At 43.3% G+C, this 17,326-nt stretch overlaps 1 protein-coding gene across 4 annotated transcripts in view; it reads right to left on the minus strand.

The window, feature by feature from the left end:
• The window catches only part of slc8a3 (solute carrier family 8 member 3), a 50,898-nt gene extending 37,294 nt beyond the window's left edge, over positions 1 to 13,604 (minus strand). The window contains exons 1-3 of one of the 4 annotated variants that reach the window (XM_077538470.1): positions 13,091 to 13,604; positions 6,705 to 7,344; positions 5,497 to 6,593 (exon numbers count right to left, since the gene is read on the minus strand). In XM_077538470.1, the coding sequence (XP_077394596.1) occupies positions 5,497 to 6,593; positions 6,705 to 7,277 (1,670 nt within the window). In that variant the 5' untranslated portion in view covers positions 7,278 to 7,344; positions 13,091 to 13,604. Of the gene's footprint in view, positions 1 to 5,496; positions 7,345 to 8,467; positions 8,582 to 13,090 lie in introns of those variants that run through there. The other 3 variants (XM_077538469.1, XM_077538468.1, XM_077538471.1) reach the window with 3 other exon arrangements.
• Between the last annotated feature and the right edge of the window lie 3,722 nt (positions 13,605 to 17,326).

Raw genomic sequence — 17,326 nt, forward strand, 5'->3', positions numbered from 1 at the left:
CAAACCCAGGACTGAGGGTAGCCCAAGAACGACCTACAAAACCCAGGCGACACGGATATCAAGAGGTTATCGAGAAAGTATGAAACTCAAGAACATGGGGAACCATGTCCCGTGAAATACAAGCTCCAATAGGCGGACCCAAATACCCTAGGGCACCCGTATAACCTACAGAACAGAGGTGACATGGGCACTTGAGAGAATCCAGAAAATCTCACAAATCCAGGACCCAGTGCAGTCCAAAAATAACCTACAAAACCTAGGTGATATCAAGAGAATCTACAGAAAGTATGTAACCCAAGAAGATGGGAAATCCAAATGTCCCATTGAACCCGTGTCCCTACCGGGCAACAGGTGAACACCGGGAAAAACTACAGATCCCAGGAGACAGATACAGTATCCGAGTGACTCCAGAGAAGGTATGAAACATGACATTCCCAGAGAACATGGGAAATCCAATATATGTTATCCTTGAGAATCGGATACACCCACGTGTCCAAGGTCAACCGGGAGACGTATGGAGCCCAGAAGGCATAGTTATCAGTGAATATTGGAACGTGGGAAACGAAAGTCCCATCTTAGAGAATCCAGGAAAGGTAGGAATCCCATATGTCTCGGAGAACATTTGAAACCCAATTTGTCCTTGAGAATCCGGTGGAAATAGGCAGACCACAACATGACGTAAGCACCAACGAGTCCAGCCTAGGACTTTGCGCTTCACCCTCAGCTTGTTTCTCGTGTTTGCTGTTAACATGTAGTTGAGATAAGCATCAAAACAACCGATCTGTTTCTTCTTCTCCCGACTGAACCCAGCCAGTATTCCAACACACTGCAAGTGCACGGCTCCACTTCCACTTTTGTCCCGAAGGCATCGAGCGGGAGTCGGGCGAGCGGCCGCCTCGGGGGTCCTCCGACAAGGGTTCTCCTCCGGGGAAGCCATGTCGAGACTGGCCCGGCGGTTATGGGAGATGCACAGCAACAAAGCTTTCGCCTGAATGATTCCACTTTCTCTGCTTACACTGGCGAATCCAGAAGGACACATTTTTGCGTGCCAGAATACGAGGAATTGTTTATACGTGAGCTTCTTTCCCTTGTCTACGGAGATGCAGACATGACAATGGAATTGTTTTTTAATTGTGGCAACAATTAACTGTACTATTTCTGATTTTCAATGACATCAATTTTTTTTATCCTCTCGTTGGTCGACAAGCAAAAGAGGTCTGTAGTGATCTGCATATAATCAGCATCTCTATCATTATGTCATTTAACTGTTCCAGATGATATATATGGCACCGTTGTGCGAGTAGCGATGGTTTCTGTAATTGCGATGTGATAGTAGCGGTGGCATAAGTGGTGGATTAAGTTGGGGTAAATGCCCACTGAAGACCCAGGTACCAAATGCACATTTGTGCCCACAAATGAGCAATTTGTGAGCATGTTATATCTAGATTGCGGCCACAATGATAACAAAAAAAATCTCCATGTCATTGTCTGGGGCGCCGTACTTCTCAGATAGCACAACTTGACAATTTGTAGGAGCCCAAATAACTGATCCCCGGTCAGATTTACACAGTACTCGATGAGGCAGGGAAGGAACCGGTGACACAGCCGGCGCCGGATTGCGTTATAAATAAGCCTTAACTTAATTGCATTCCCCTGACGGAGCGCGCCGAATGCAGGGCCAGCATATTTATTGCCACTCAACCTGTGCGAGTGTGTGTGTGTTTGTGTGACTTTTAAGTGTGTGTCAGTGAGTGTCTGTCTGTGTAGCGTTTAGCGGCTCCGACATGTTTGATCAGATAAGAAAATGTCTCCTGAATTGCCTCCAATGTGTTTTTATCACACAATCTGCGTGATTTCAAAACACTCATTGACACCCGGCTTGCACTACACTGATACAGATTGTGCAAGAATACGCAATTCTGCATGTCTTTCAGTGTGCGTGTATGTATATAGCTAAATTGATAGCCTGGGGCCGGGGGGTATATTCACATCTATATTGAGGATTAGCGTTTACTTGAACGTTGCTACTGAATGTCTCGGTTGCAGTAATCCAAGCAGACAAACAAGTGGTGCGAGTGCTGCAGGGCGGTAAGGTGAAGATGGCGCGTCTATTTCCAGTACGCCTTTGGAAAGTTCGAGCAACAAAAATCTGCACGGTCAGCAGTTTTGCAGTCGTTTCGTGTCAGTCACGACATCGCCGGCCGCCCATTCCGCGCGCATCGCAGCAGGAAGGAGCGTGCAAAAGTTCAAGCTGCGGCGGTTGGTTCTCAAAGTGGATTAGAGGCCAGCAAGATACTTTGTCAGTCATTATTATGGCACATTTCCTTATTATTTGTTTATTTCTTGTACATTTGTAACTACACTTATCTAGTTCTCCATTTATTTTCAATTTTGTTTTTCATTTTTCATCTATTACTAAATAGCAGAACTATTGTACAGTAGTACAGTATTCATAATAATGGTAATACAATGAAATGAAATATTTAAAAAATAAATAGGTAATATATATATATATATATATATATATATATATATATATATATATATATATATATACACACACACACACACATATAAAACAGCCAAACTGCAATGAATACATTTAAAATATAGCTCATAATCGTGGAATTATTAAAAAAAATAAAAAAATAAACAAAGGGGATTTTCGCTCTAATTGTATTTATTATTTTTGTAAATAAAAAATGTTTTCGTAAACACAATAAGTCGTTTAACTTATAGCCATTTTTATTGTTTTCATTTACGTAATTTTAGCTTTCGTGTTACCATTCATTTCTGTTAACTATTAAGAAAACTTGCATAATACTTCTTGAGATTTTTTTTGGTTGATACTTGTAAAACGTCAGACTTTATCCTAATGACATTACAACAGACATAGAAGAAGCGTCTGTTTTCCCCTCTATCATCCGTCCGTCCATCCATCTGTCCGTCCATCCATCCATCCATCCATCGGTGGACCAATGGGTGGGCAGTGACATGTCTAGCTCCGCCCCACACAAAACAAGTGCACTGTAATCTTGTCCTCCAAACAAAAGGCTGCTTGGGAATTTGGCATTTTGGGAACCCTTCCAAGCTTCGGGCCCGCCTGCGCTCTATTCATCATTTGACCAGCCATCACATTGTACACAATGGACGGATCGATACACAACACAACAACGACAACTTTCTGCCCGTAATACAAGCACTCTTCCTTTCTGCGTGGCCCCGCCGGAAAGTCTCTCGCACATAAATCAAAGACAACTTCCCCCCTAGAGAGGCCGGCGCGCCCCCAGGAGCCCTGCTGATCACCCTGACACTCGTCCCTCCTGCTCCCCCGGAGTTGTGACACCAGCAGAAGGTCCTGCTGAGCGGAAGATGTCTGACGTACGGATGTCAATTTGATTCACAGCCTGAGCGCCCTTGTGTGCGAGGAGAACAAGAGAGAGGAAGAAAAATCAATATTTCCAGAGATGCAATTCCGTAGAGTTTACGTGCACGGGACAAAAAAAAGGAGGCACGGTCAGGACACGGTTTAGCTTATTACTTATAAGCCTGCTCCGGTGTGTTCATTCTTCAGGAAAGAACGTGTACGACATTTACATTCGCCATAATTCATAGATGCATTTACAGGAATGGAACCCTGGAATCCTCGCGATCATCAGTCTCTGTTAGTTGTTTTTTCCGAAAAACCCAAAGAGCATTTCACACTATAGCGTCACCTATTTTCAATTGTAAGTATGGCTACTATAAGTATCCTCTGGTTGTTCGTATTGAATTTGGATATTTGTTCTAACGTTTTGATGTTTTTCCTAACATTTGTGTATTTTTCATTTTTTTCCCCCAGTATTTATACACTTTTCCGTTATTTTTTTTGCGTGATATTATTGTATAATTTAAATATTCATTTTCTATTTAAAATTTTTGTCTATAATTTTTTTTAATTTTGTAATTTAGCATCTGTTTGTAGTCGTAGTAGTTAATTGTATTGTGATATTTGTTCTTTATATCTTTGTATTTTTCGTTTTTTTTCCCAAATATTAATGAACTTTCAATCTATTATTTTTGCCCAATATTTTTTATCATTTAAATATTAATATTGTATCTATTTTTTAATGCTATTTTGTAATAATATTTTTTTCTATTTTTACAAAGAATTTTATATATTTTTTTCAAATATTCCTTGATACATTGGTCTAATATTTTCATATATCTTTCCAGATAGTTTTGTACTTTCAATCTAATGATTTTTGTTTTAGGTCTAAAATGTTTTTATTTTGTAATATTACTTTTCTTATAATATTTGTGTTTCTGTCACATAATTTGTATTATATTCAAATATTTCTGTGGTAATATTTTGTAAAAGTTTTAGTTTTTAAAATTAATATTTGTGTGTATGTCACTAAAAAAACAAATACTTCATCTAATATTTGTTTTATTTTTTTCTAAAGATTTTTCATATATCTTCTCAGATATTTGTGCAATTTCAATAAAAAAAATTTTAGGTCTAAAATGTTTGCATTTTTTTAATACTATATTCATTTTCTCATAACATGTATACATGCCTTTTTGTTTTTATTCTCAAATATTTTTGTGGTATTATTTTCATAATATATTTTTTAAATAATACTAATAAAAAATACAAATATTTTTGTATTTTTTCAAATGCTTCTTTAAGTTTTGTTCGGTATTTTTAATATCTTTGTATTTTTCATCCAATATAATTCACTATTTGTTTTTTTGTTTTTTTACTCATATTTGTGTATTTCTTTCCCAACATTGTATACCATTATCGATCAAATATTTTTTTCTAATATTTTTGCAATGTTATGTTGTTGTTTTTTTTTCTTTCTTTTTTTAAATATAATCGGAGGGTTGGTGGATGGCGGGGCTCATTTTGAGTAAGATTACATTGGCACTTTATTGAGCGTGCAAGTGTGTTATCTAGTGTTATGCCACACTATAATTCCCTGATGTTTTTTTTTTTCATTAATATGGTGGTGAACACTGATAACCGTGATCATTTTGCTCATATTAATCATGATATGAAAATACACATCATCTCTAGTCTGTGTGATTGCTTGGCCTCCAAAGCAAAGTGACACACACCGTAAACAATCAAAGTAAAACAAAGAAAAATTGTAAAAAAAATAAATTAATTTAAAAAAATCCACCGGGATTAGAGACACCAGATTAGCTCAGGACTTCCTGTTGCCACAGTTGTTGTATGACAAATCCTCACATTGCACACACGTGTGCACACACAGAAGCACTGGGATTAGAGGGGGAAAAAAACAAGGCTATGAATGCTTGGATGAGACACTAGGCTTTTTAAAAAAAAAAAAAAAAAAAAAAAAAAAGCACCACTGTTGTTTGTACTTAACGGCTATTTAAGCCTTACCATCAGGCCAGTGAGGCCATAAATCGGAAGAATGCCAAACCCTAACCCTAAAAATGAAACCCTAATCCATTATTGTATATGAAAGATAACAGCAGTCTTACCAGGTCTCGTCGTTCTTGAACTCCAGCTCGCCGTACGTGTCCTCGAAATCCTCGCCGCCCCCTTTAGCGAGCCCCTCCACGGTGCGGTAAGGCACAATGACCGTGCCCCGGGCGCCCGAAGTCCTCAGCACCTTCACCTCCATGACGCAGACGCTTTCGCTGATGTGCGTGGCGCCGCTCTCGAAGGTGAAGATGCCGGCGTGGTCGTCGTCGAGGATGGTGACGGTGGCCACGGCGGGGAACCCCAGCGCTGCCTTGGGGTACGGTAGGCTGTTGGCGGACAGCAGCTCCTCCTCCGTCTCCAGCACCCGCAAGTTTCCCAGGCGCACGAAGAAGTGCTCGTCCTCCTCGAAGATGTCGTCGTCGATGATGCCGACGCTGATGTCCTTGAGCGTCTCGCCGGGCTTGAAGACCAGCGTGCCTTCGGTGAACTCGTAGTCGGCGCCCGCGTTGGCGGAGCCGTCCTCCGTCTTGTAGTCCACGCACACTGTCTTGCCCACGTCGCCGCCCCGCCGGGTGACGGTGAGGATGGCGGCGCCGCAGTTCTCCAGGCACTGGTAGGCGGCGGGCTCGAAGGCCACGCGCGACACATACTCCTCGGGCTCGTCGGCGCGCACCTCCGCCATGCTGGCGCACCTCTTGGCCTGCTCCGCCACGTGCTTCTTCAGGATGTTGCCGGCGCCCGTCATCATGCGCGTGGCTTGGATGCGGTAGAAGGCGCGGCTCTTCTGCTGGTGGGACAGCGCGTGGTAGTTGGCCATCTCCACCAGCTGGTCCAGCTCCTTCTCCGGGTGCTTCTGCTTCAGGTCCTTTAGGATGCGGATCATGTCGCGACGGGACTCGTCCGCCTCCCGGCCCTCCGCCGGGCCCGTCATCGGGTTGATGCCACCGTCGGCGAAGTGGGAGTTGACCATCTTCCCGTCCATTTCGATGCCCTTAGAGGAGCGGTCAGGCTCGCTCTCGATGACGACGCCGCGGTGCTTGTCGGCGCGGTACTTTCGGCGCATGAACTTGTAGAAGAGAAGCCGGCGGTCAGCCACCCAGGCCAGCAGGACGCAGATGGGGAAGAAGGCCAGCGTCAGGAGGCCCTCCCACACCTGCACCTCGTTGGGGGAGAACACGGCTAGGATCATGTAGAGCCAAATGTATGCAAAGATGCTCCAGCCAGCCGTGATGAAGAACACCCGCAGGTGCTTGATCTTGCGCACCTCACCCTGGGGGATGACGGACACGCACAGGCCCACGATGACGAACATGTTGAAGGCGGCGCTGCCCACGATGGTGGCCGGCCCCAGCTCGCCCGCTTTGAACTCGTGCCCGCAGACCTCGATGACCGACAGCAGGATCTCTGGGGCCGAAGAGCCCAACGCCATGAGGGTGAGGTTGGACACCGTCTCGTTCCATATGCGGATGGTGGCCGTGGTGGTCTCACCATTCGGCCTCCGGATGACCACCTCCTTCTCCTGGGAGGTGATGACCTCAATGGCTGCCATGAAACGGTCAGCAATGATGGATACGCCCAGGAACATGTAGATCATGGCCACAAAGTACACGATAACCCGCGCGATCTTGTCACCCATGGACGGATCCTCGGGGTACCAGATGGGCAGGATGATACCGGGGGTGCACTTGTAGTTCCCGGGGCAGGTGGCGTTGTCGGAGCCAAGCGGCGGGTTCGGGGTGGTCCGGGCTTCTGTACCGAGGAAGGTCGCGGCTGCCGAGACCAGTCCTAACCAGAGGCAGGCCAACCGCCCCGGACTTACAAGCCTTGAGCCCTCCATGCACCCTCCGTGGTCTCACGGGTCCTTACTGCACTGCGATCCAGCACTGGGCCTTGACTTTGACCACCTGAACACAAGACAGGAAGAGACGCTCAACAACACAAGCAACACAAGCTAGCTTAGCGTCCACCAAGACATATAACCGTATTTTTCAGACTGTAAGTCACACTTTTTTTCATAGTTTCATAGAATCCTGGTCGGTTATTGTGCCTTTTGGTGCTATAAATAGCAAATCCTTGTTGTGGTGGAAGCTGCATGCTAGTTAGTTAGTTTGCTGCCGCCGCGAGTTTGGTTTCAGGTACAACATTTTGGGTACGAGTTCAAGCTCCATAGTTTTTAGATCTTTGTTTTTGTAAACTAAATGAAACAAAAATACAACTTACAGTCCAGTGTGACTTATTTATTTTCTTTTTATGCTTCATGATGCATTTTTTTTTTTTTTTTTTTTACTTACGACTTAGCGATTTACAGTAGACTGTAATCCGAAAAATTTGGTACTTTTATTTTGGTAGGTTTCTACTTCCTGCTTTCCTGCCATTAACCTCAACTCCAGCACTGGGCCGTGACTGTCGGTTATTGCGCCTTTTGGTGCTATAAATAAATGTGGCGGAAGCTGCATGCTAACGAGCTAGCAGGGGAAACGGTCCCTTCATTTGTTGCCGTGAAAGACGTCAATGCCTCGAAAGTATTTGTCAACCTCCAAAAGAAAATAGAAGAAGAAATAGAAGAAGATGAACTAGTTATGGCAACTAAAGGTGTGACGCTATTAGTTAGTTTGCTGCCGCCGCGAGTTTGGTTTAAGGAGCAACATTTTGGGTACGAGTTCAAGCGCCATCGTGTTGAGATCTCTGTTTTTGTAAATTAAATGAAACAAAAAATGCAACTTACAGTCCAGTGTGCATTTTTTTTTTACTTACGACTTAGCAATTTATAGTATAGTCAAAAAAATGTTACATTTATTTTGGTAGGTTTCTACTTCCTGCTTTCCTGGCATGAACCTCAACTTGATACAATATTCAAGTGCTAGCGTTTTGCCAACAAAGGGACACCTGTGCATTTGAGTACATCCATTGACGTTGTTGGACTTCTTTTAATGGAGTGGTTACACAACTTTTCACAGAAAGGAACGGCATGGGAGAGAATTTCCCCCCCAATTTCACGAGTGCACAAATTTAGATGGGGCGACCTACTTTATAAGCAGCATAATCGCGACAAGTTGATTTCCTCCGTGGGAGGCGGGCCGGAAAAAAGTATTAGCCCCCTTGCTCCCTCTCTCTCTCTGAAAATTCATGAGCGTCTCAGGCCTGGGAAGAAGATAGAAGAAAGAAAAAAAATGTAGATAAGGTTTGTTTAATAAAACGCTAGCCTGCGGACTCGTTTGTAATCACGGGAGTTTACTTTGGCTTTTGGATGTGGAGACCAATTACGTCGATTGGAGCCTGATTGTCTTCAATTGTCATGGGAGGAGTGAAAAAGAAAAAAAAACAAAAAAAACCCCACAAACGTCCAGGTTGGGAAGCAAATTAGCTCCCTCAGCAAGAGCTGCAGCCCGACTATGCGGCGTCTAAGATGTCGCATTTGTCAAAAAAACAAAAACAAAAGGCAAACCAGGCGACAAGAGATCATCAAAAGCGACAGAAAGGACGACACAGACGTCTTGGAACATGTTAACCGCAAACCCCAAGTCTTAACGCACCTCCATCGCCTCGACGGGATCCAAGCTGACAACCCGTTTAGCGCTAACGGCTGAGGTCATGCAGAAGCGGACTCCATCTGGTCAGCAGGCTAACATCACAAATACCATGACTCTTGTTTTGTAACATTATGATAAAAATTTGAAAATGAGGGTAAGTTTGGAAAATGGTCACTTATACGGATATCTCATATTGCTGCCAAAAAAAAAAAAAGCAATCTTGTAGGTTATGTTTCTATTCAGGCTCCAGTTTACCCGCGGAAATAAGAGCCGTTGTTTGTGGGCTCTTCTCAAGTTTTTTTTTTTTCTTTTTTTTTTTTTGCAGCCATATGGGGTTTTTGAGTTGTTGTTTTTTTTTTTTTGTTCTTGCCCTCTGGGGAGGGGGGGGGGGGGGGGGTGGATGATGGGATGTTGTTAATATTTGTCAACTGTGGGCTTGTGAAGCCCTTTGAGATGCTTTTTGTGATTAAGGGCCATATAAGCTAGCTGAATAGTGCAAAAGCTAGCAAAAACAACGACAGTATAAACATTTTAAAAAATGTTGACACGCCACATTTTTATCTCTAAGAAAATTTAACACTGAATTATGACACAGATGCAGAATTTTTATCACCTTTTTCAAGCAAAGAAGTCGTTTGTTAGTTATGCTAACGTTAGCATTGCGCCAAAAGCTTAGTGGGGGCGTGGCAGCTCCGGAAGAATTTACATTGAATTTCCTTTGAATAGTTTGTCATATGGAACAATCCACCCCAGAAAACTAAATGGTACGTTCCGAACACGTCCATTTGTAACAGCTTCCGCGTTCTAAAGATTTACAACAATTGATTAAGCACTAAACAATTCAACAGAGCCACGCCTTGTTTGCCAATTAAGTGCGTTAAGACCAATGCATCAACCTTCCCCACAAACTCTGGATTTTATTTTTATTATTGATTTCCTCAACGGCTGTACTTAGTTGTATGTGTGTGTGCGCATGTGTTAGTGACCTCTAAATGAGCAGCAGCACTCCAATAATTTGCATTCTTAATGACTCTCTTTTTGGCCCCATTGGGACTGTCACCGAAGGTTTAGCCAAGATTTTTCTTCCTGCTGCTTTGACCCGAAGGCCTTCACCGTCATCAGAGGGTAATCTGCACATCCACTAAACGCCTCTTTTGGAAACAAAGAACATTACATGAAATTAGTTCAAAAGCTGATGAATGATGAAGCCTGGCAGGAAATGGTGCTGTTGCCGTTTTGTTTTGCATTTGAACTCGCATGAGCTCAATTATTGGGACGCTAAAATTACTTCAAGCTCCATGCATGACGCAAATAAATATCACAATCAAAGTTTTTGTGCTTTTTTTTTTTTTTTTTTTTTGCTTTGAACATTTGAACTCCATCCATCCATTTTCTTGACCGCTTATTCCTCACAAGGGTCGCGGGGGCTGCTGGCGCCTATCTCAGCTGGCTCTGGGCAGTAGGCAGGGGACACCCTGGACTGGTTGCCAACCAATCGCAGGGCACACAGAGACGAACAACCATCCACACTCACACGCACACCTAGGGACAATTCAGAGCACTCAATTAACCTGCCATGCATGTCTTTGGAATGTGGGAGGAGACCGGAGTACCCGGAGAAGACCCACGCGGGCACGGGGAGAACATGCAAACTCCACCCAGGAAGGTCCGAGCCTGGACTCGAACCGGAGACCTCAGAACTGGGAAGCGGACGTGCTAACCACTCGACTACCGTGCCGCCCGAACATTTGAACTCAAATTCTATTAACATGATTGATTAATTGTTGCCGCTCTGAGAAGAAATATTTCATTACAATATTTACTTCTTGCATTTTTATTTCTTTGTCTTGGTATTTGAGTAACCTCAATGAATGCAGCAATTCATCTCTTCTTCCTGCTCCATGAATCAAATTTTACGTAATAACCTCTTTTTTTTTCTTTTTTCTTTTGCTGTTGTTGCCATTTTTGCATTTATTTAAACGCTTTACTTTGCATCTGAACTGACGTGAACACAATTAATGCAATGTTTAATTAGTCTTGTTCATGCTCCACAAAGCAATATTAAATTTCAATATTTTTGGCTTTTAATTTTTTTGTTGCTTTTTTTTTAGGGTGGTTACTTTGCATTTCAATTTGCATGTATGCAACTAAAGCGCATTTAATTTACGTGTCCCTGCCCTGTGAAGATCTTACATGACAATATATTTGTTTTTTTATTTTTTGCTTTGAATTTGAACATGTTGGTGCTATTTTTTATTTTTATTTACATTTGAACTCGTAAACTCAATTAATTCATCGTTTAAGGATTTTTTTTCCTTGCCTAACTGCTACAATACAGTTTTCTGTATTTGAACTACATATTTTGGCTTTGCAGTGGAACTCACATAAAAACGTAATTAATGCGATGCTTAATTCCTGCTCCGTGAGCTAAACGTTACATGACAATATTCAACTTGATTGCTCCAGTGAGTAATTACTTGCATTAATTGGTGTTAAACATTGACGACGAGCAATCAGTCACTGTGCTGACTTACCACTTGTGTTTATATGCGGGGGCTCTTGTGCATATATGAGAGTTATTAAGCGACATGATTTATTCATGGACTCCAGGATATTGTATTCCTGTCAGCGTCAAACGCTGTTCAGCGATCCAATCGCGTGGCTCATTTCAAGTAAGGCTTACAGGGATTCTCCTAAATTGCATTTTGATGGGCAGTCAAATATTAGGCACACCTGCGTCATCTATTTACAGCGACAAAAGAACTGCATTTATGATATTTTTTGTTCACCACTACATCCAAAAAACATAAAGAATAGCTTTTTGACAGTAATAATAAAAATCACTGAGGAAGCGAAACAGAGGCAACGGAATTTACCGCGACATGGGAAAGGACTCAGGATGCTAGTTAACATCAATTACACATGCAAATGTTCACCTAGCAAATGCTAATGTGATTAGCATGTAGCCTATAGCATAACGGCTAATGTCCAGAAAAGTGTGATGATAACCCTACAACAGGAAATGGAACCTACGGCAATAAAAGAACATAAAACATCGCATTCGCACTTGAAATTTAGCAAGCGTATGAATGGCTAATAGCTAACAATTAGCATGGAAGCGACCAGGGAAACTTGAAAGAACTTTTAACCCTGCCCCCAAATAGTGAAAATCTAGTTAATATTGTAATTACCTATAAGAGCCACAAGATGGTGGCAAAAACACTACATGAAGTTCCTCAACTCATTTCAATGTAACTTCTTGGCACCAAAATGCCACAAGATGGTGATAGTGCTATTTTTGTATTTAATACATCGACTGAACAGTTTATAAAGGTTGGTGCTATAGAAACAGCTTGAGAAAGTGGAATAAACAGAAACAGCGATGCTAGGGTGTGACGACAACCTTAGAACAGGAAATGGAAACTACACCATTTCCTGTTTACGTCACACGGTGAATTAAACATCCAATACATAAATTAACCAAACATGAGGTGATAGTGTAAACTGTCTGCGTTACCGCCACATTTGCACAGAAGCCAGCTAGCAAAACATTTTGAAAAGATCTGTCAACTACAATGTGATCTAGACAATTCTTATTGGTATATTCTTGGGCTCAAACATACTGTGTGTGCAACGGAAATAAACAGTATGTACGGGTTAAAACAGTTTAACTCTGTGGGACTGTGCTACTATACGCAACATGTTCAGTATTATTGAGGTGCATAACCGGGGTCACATACATAGCGTGGATGACATGACAGCCTTATTCTATTTTTGGACATGTGCGTGTGCAGGGGGGGGCTACTTTAAAAAAAAAAGGGGGGGGGGGGTCATTTGAGCTGCACACTCAGCAGAGCTTCAGCTGTTGCTGATTAATCATCATTTACTATATACCTGAAGTGGAGGGGCAAGAGAGGATGAGGGGGGATCCCCTATGAAGCCCCCCTTGTCAATTTAAAGGAGACATATGTAACATTGTGCACGCTACGCGTTACTATGAGAACATCAATGGCGCACCCATTAGCGCCTGAGGCAAGCGTACAAGAGTGATAATTTATCCATTCGTCACACATGATGCCATAAATATGCATTATGATGATTATTAAGGGCTGTCACTTACCTGGGTAAGCTCGTGCCGAAGCTGCACCACCACCACCTCCCTCTCCCAAAAAAAATAAAAAAAAATCACGCTGAGACCCACCCCCCACCCCCCTCAAGCCGGCTCGGTTCCCCCGGCAAGAGGCGACTTGGATCGGATCCGCCGGAGGGGCTCGCCTTGGCGCCCGTGGTGGTGGTGCTGGTAATGGTGGTGGTGGGTGATGTCCTCCTACCCCCAGAAGCTCCTCACGTCTGGCGGGACTGAGCGGAGCTGTCAGTGACGAGGGAGGAAGAGGAGGAGGGGTGAGGAAGGAGGGAAGGTGGGAAGGAAAGAGGGAGCGAGGGTGAGTATATTTTAAGGTCCGGCGCCGGTGATGGATGCTCGCAGCGGCTCGCGCTCGGCCGCCGAGCCGTGAATCAGCGGTGGGGAAGGCGCGCGCACGACGTCCCTCCTCCTCCTCCGCCTCCTCTTCCTCCACATTCAGTGACGCTCTCCCGCATCGCTCCGTGAGCGCCTCCTCATCTTCATCTTTTTTTTTTTTTTTTTTTTTTTTTTTTTGGGGGGGGGGGGGGGGGGATTAACATTATTATGATTATTTTTGGTGGCGGCGTCCAATGGTAGCCTCGGCTCCTTCCCGCGCGCGCAGCTGACTACGTCATCGTCCTCATCAGCTGAGAGGAGAAAACCTGCAGCGACTGCCAGCGTGAGGACTGAGCTCGAATTATTAGGCACACCTGCACCGTTGAATCTAATGAAGATTAAATGCATAATAAACGCATCCTTTCAACTGCTTACGTGTGTTACTTGAGATTTTGCTCAAGTATGCATCATGTGATGGCATGGCAACGCATTCCACCAGGTTTCCTAGGGGGGTTTCTAATATTTTGCCAACATTGGAGATGAGTGGAAGGGTGGGAGGAGGAGGCACTCAGTGACTCATTGCAAAATAGAAACAACGCACAACTCAAAGTGAAGCAACGCAAACAGTGTTGTCACCCCAAGAACACAATTGATTTTGCATGGGGACTATCAGAGGAAGGTATCAATGGTTTTTGGAGAGTTAAGATCCAAGATGGCCTGAAGATTATATACATAGTGAGTATGTCGGATGTTGTTCCTGGTACCTGCCGGAACCATCCACCCAACTTGGGGGATATTGCCCCCAGCGCCCCGACCACTAGTCTACTGACACAACTGTTTTTCTCCCGTTCTTCCTCAGTCTTTGGTATTTCTCCAGATTTTCATGTTCCTTTTTTACAGATGTTGCTATCATTCAGGATTATCACGACTGCGCTCTTCCGATGTTTATCCACTTGGTTGGCTATTACTAGTTTGTCAGTCTGGATCTGGAAGTGCAACAAGATCTTGGCCTGGTTCTTGTCAAATATCTTCGGAAGTGTCTGCCCTCTTGATTCTAGGACCTCCAATCCATATTCCAGTACAGATGTGCAGTACAATATTCCTGTAACCCGGTTCCCTTGTTTACCAGAATCTTACACCCTGCTGTGATATGGTAAACCGTCTCTGGGGCTTGTTTGCACAAGCCTGCACTTGGGGTCCTGTCTGATGTGGTAGATTACTGCCTCTGGTGTGTCTCTCAGTCCAGTCTTTACTAGTCTGGTATGTTTTCTTAGTGTCAGACACTTTTTCAATTTGTCGGTGGTAAATGATGCAGGGGCTTGTCTTTCCATGATGGTCCATCTAGCTCCCTCTCCTTCTGTTTTCTGAGGCATTCACCACATAGGTCGTCCCTGGGAGCTGACATCTTTACATATTCCTGGAGGTCTACTGTTTCCTCCTGGATAGTGCCCAAGACGCCAGGACACTCCCTATTCCACGCCCTTCCATTTTGCGTACAGCTTCAGGATGCTGGACTTGGGGTGGAATCCTTCTCTTCCAATGGACAGGGTATTATGCCAGCGGGGTATCTGATTACTGGCAAGGCGTAGGTGTTAAGTGCCTGTATCTTATTCTTGACGTTCAGATGGCTATTGAGGATCTGCCATACCCACTTTAGGCATTTGTCCATGGCCGCCGGTGCCTCCTCGTGGTTGCTATTTCCTTGTGGAATTCCAAGGCATTTGTAGCTGTCCTGCAGCTTTGAGTCGTAGGCTTTCTTGTCAGTTCAGGTAGTGCCCAGGTTGGTGCTTCTGGTTTTACAGTCTGGTGTTTGGCTCCACTGGTGAACTTTTGTGCTCTGATCCATATGCCTAATCATTGTGGCTTCTACGATGCCTGAGCTGAGGTAATCGGCCAGTAGCTTGATGGAGTCGTTCCCTTCTGGGGGTCCTTCATGAAGAGAACTGTCCGACCATCAGATACTCTTCCAGTATTGACATGTCCATGCCTGTCTGTTTCAGTCTTGCTACTTTGCCACGGAGAGTAGACCTTATCTGAGTTGTTGAGGATCATCATGTTTATTCTCCTGGCCTCTATCTCTCTCACATACCTCTTCAGCTGTGAGTCGTTGCTTGGCAATCTGAATTGCCTAATCTGTGGACATTTTGCTGCATTTCTTGGGCAGTTCTTTTTTTAAAGCTTCCCACCTTTGCTTTGCTCTGTTAGGATGCTAACTTCTCTTCTGGTCGCCCTTACTTTTGCCTCGAGCATTCTCTTCTACGGAGGTGGCCTATGCGCCTTACTGTTGTTCGTCTCATAGCCAAGCATCTCTAGGATAACTGATACTGTTGCGTAGATCAACCAGTAGGGACTCAGTAAGGATACATAGCAGTGCTGTGTTGACAGAGTCACGTAGGGATTCTGATGGTACTTTCTTTCTTGAGCCTTGGCAAGCAGGAGGTAGAGTTCCCTCATGACTTCTTATCTTCTCTATCAGGTCAATAGCTCTTGTGTAGAGCTGTTCTGCTCGTGGGGCTTGAAACCTACTCTTTTCTATTTTCGGGGGTGATGATGAAACCACCCCCATAACTGACCTTGTGTCCTGGCACCCCCTTGCCCTAATATCTTTGAACTGTAGACGAGGTACGTAATACCTCAGCTATCTCCAACTGTGATAGCAACTTCCTGTTGCTGATGTCTGAACACTAAGCTCGTAGTGCTCAATGTGTCTGTGGGGTTCCAAAGAATCCACTTCCCTCATTCTCTGCATGTATCCTTTTTCTCACGAGGGTTGCTACCATAGTAGCACTCCATCAGGACCTTGTTTTCCACTTTGCTCAATGAATGCCTTGCTCCTCTTCCAGAAGTCAATTTCTCATCTGACTGTTCTGGTTCCGCAACACCTGATGCAGACCCTGTTGACCCGGGTAAGGTCCGAGGTAGTATCATTATTTGTATGTCAGTCGGGCAGGCAAGCTATTGATTTTCACCCAATCAAAAAGACAAATAAAAACAATTGATTTTGAATGCTAACGGAACAACAAAAGTAGGACGCCTATTGATTTTGATCATAAAGATTAACAAAATAATGAATAATCAAACAAAAAATTATTTTGAATGCTGATCAAGGGAGCATACTTATTGATTTTGAATGTGACCTTATCAAAAGTAAAGAAGCATAATGATAATGAGTGCTACCTGATCCAAAGGGCAAAAAAACCTTATAGTATACATTTTTAATGCAAGCAGCCCGAAAGAGCAAAGAAAGACATTGCTACCTACATGAACCTGATCAAGAGAGCAAAATCATATTGATTTTAAAATGCTAACAGATAAGAAAAGTAGTAAAGAAACCTACTAACTTCAGCTACCTGATCAAAAAAAGCAAAGAATCATTTTGATTCTCACTGCTAACCAATCAAAAACAACTAACTCACAGATGAAAACTGGCCGGTTTCTTGTCCCCTATGTTAATGTTTTATGTCATGTTTGGGTTTGTTTTTTTGTGTTCTGTAAAGCGCTTTGTGACAGTTCAGGCTGTTTGAAAGCGTTATATAAATAAACTTGAGTTGAGTAGTTTGTTTTCCAACCTTAAAAAACTTTCAGGGATTGTTCCTGTGAGTCAGAGCATGTAAAATGAAGTAAAATGAATACTGTGCTCGTCTTTCATTATTACTCCTGTTTAATTAATACTCTGGCTGCAAGCTCTTTCCAACTCATTAAATGGGATCTATAATGAATGCTCGTCAAAGTGCAGTATGAAACCATCTTGTGCTTCAACTTTCAGTTTCAGTCAGCCGTACTAACATTTTTGGGTCAAATGCTTTCTTCTTATGCCCAAAATAAACAATAAAAATGGCTAACTTTTAGTTTATTTGGGAAAATAAACTCAGATCTTAAAATGTAAAATAACCAAAT

The sequence above is a fragment of the Festucalex cinctus genome, chromosome 12, assembly GCF_051991245.1.
Source record: "Festucalex cinctus isolate MCC-2025b chromosome 12, RoL_Fcin_1.0, whole genome shotgun sequence".
Lineage (NCBI taxonomy): Eukaryota > Metazoa > Chordata > Actinopteri > Syngnathiformes > Syngnathidae > Festucalex > Festucalex cinctus.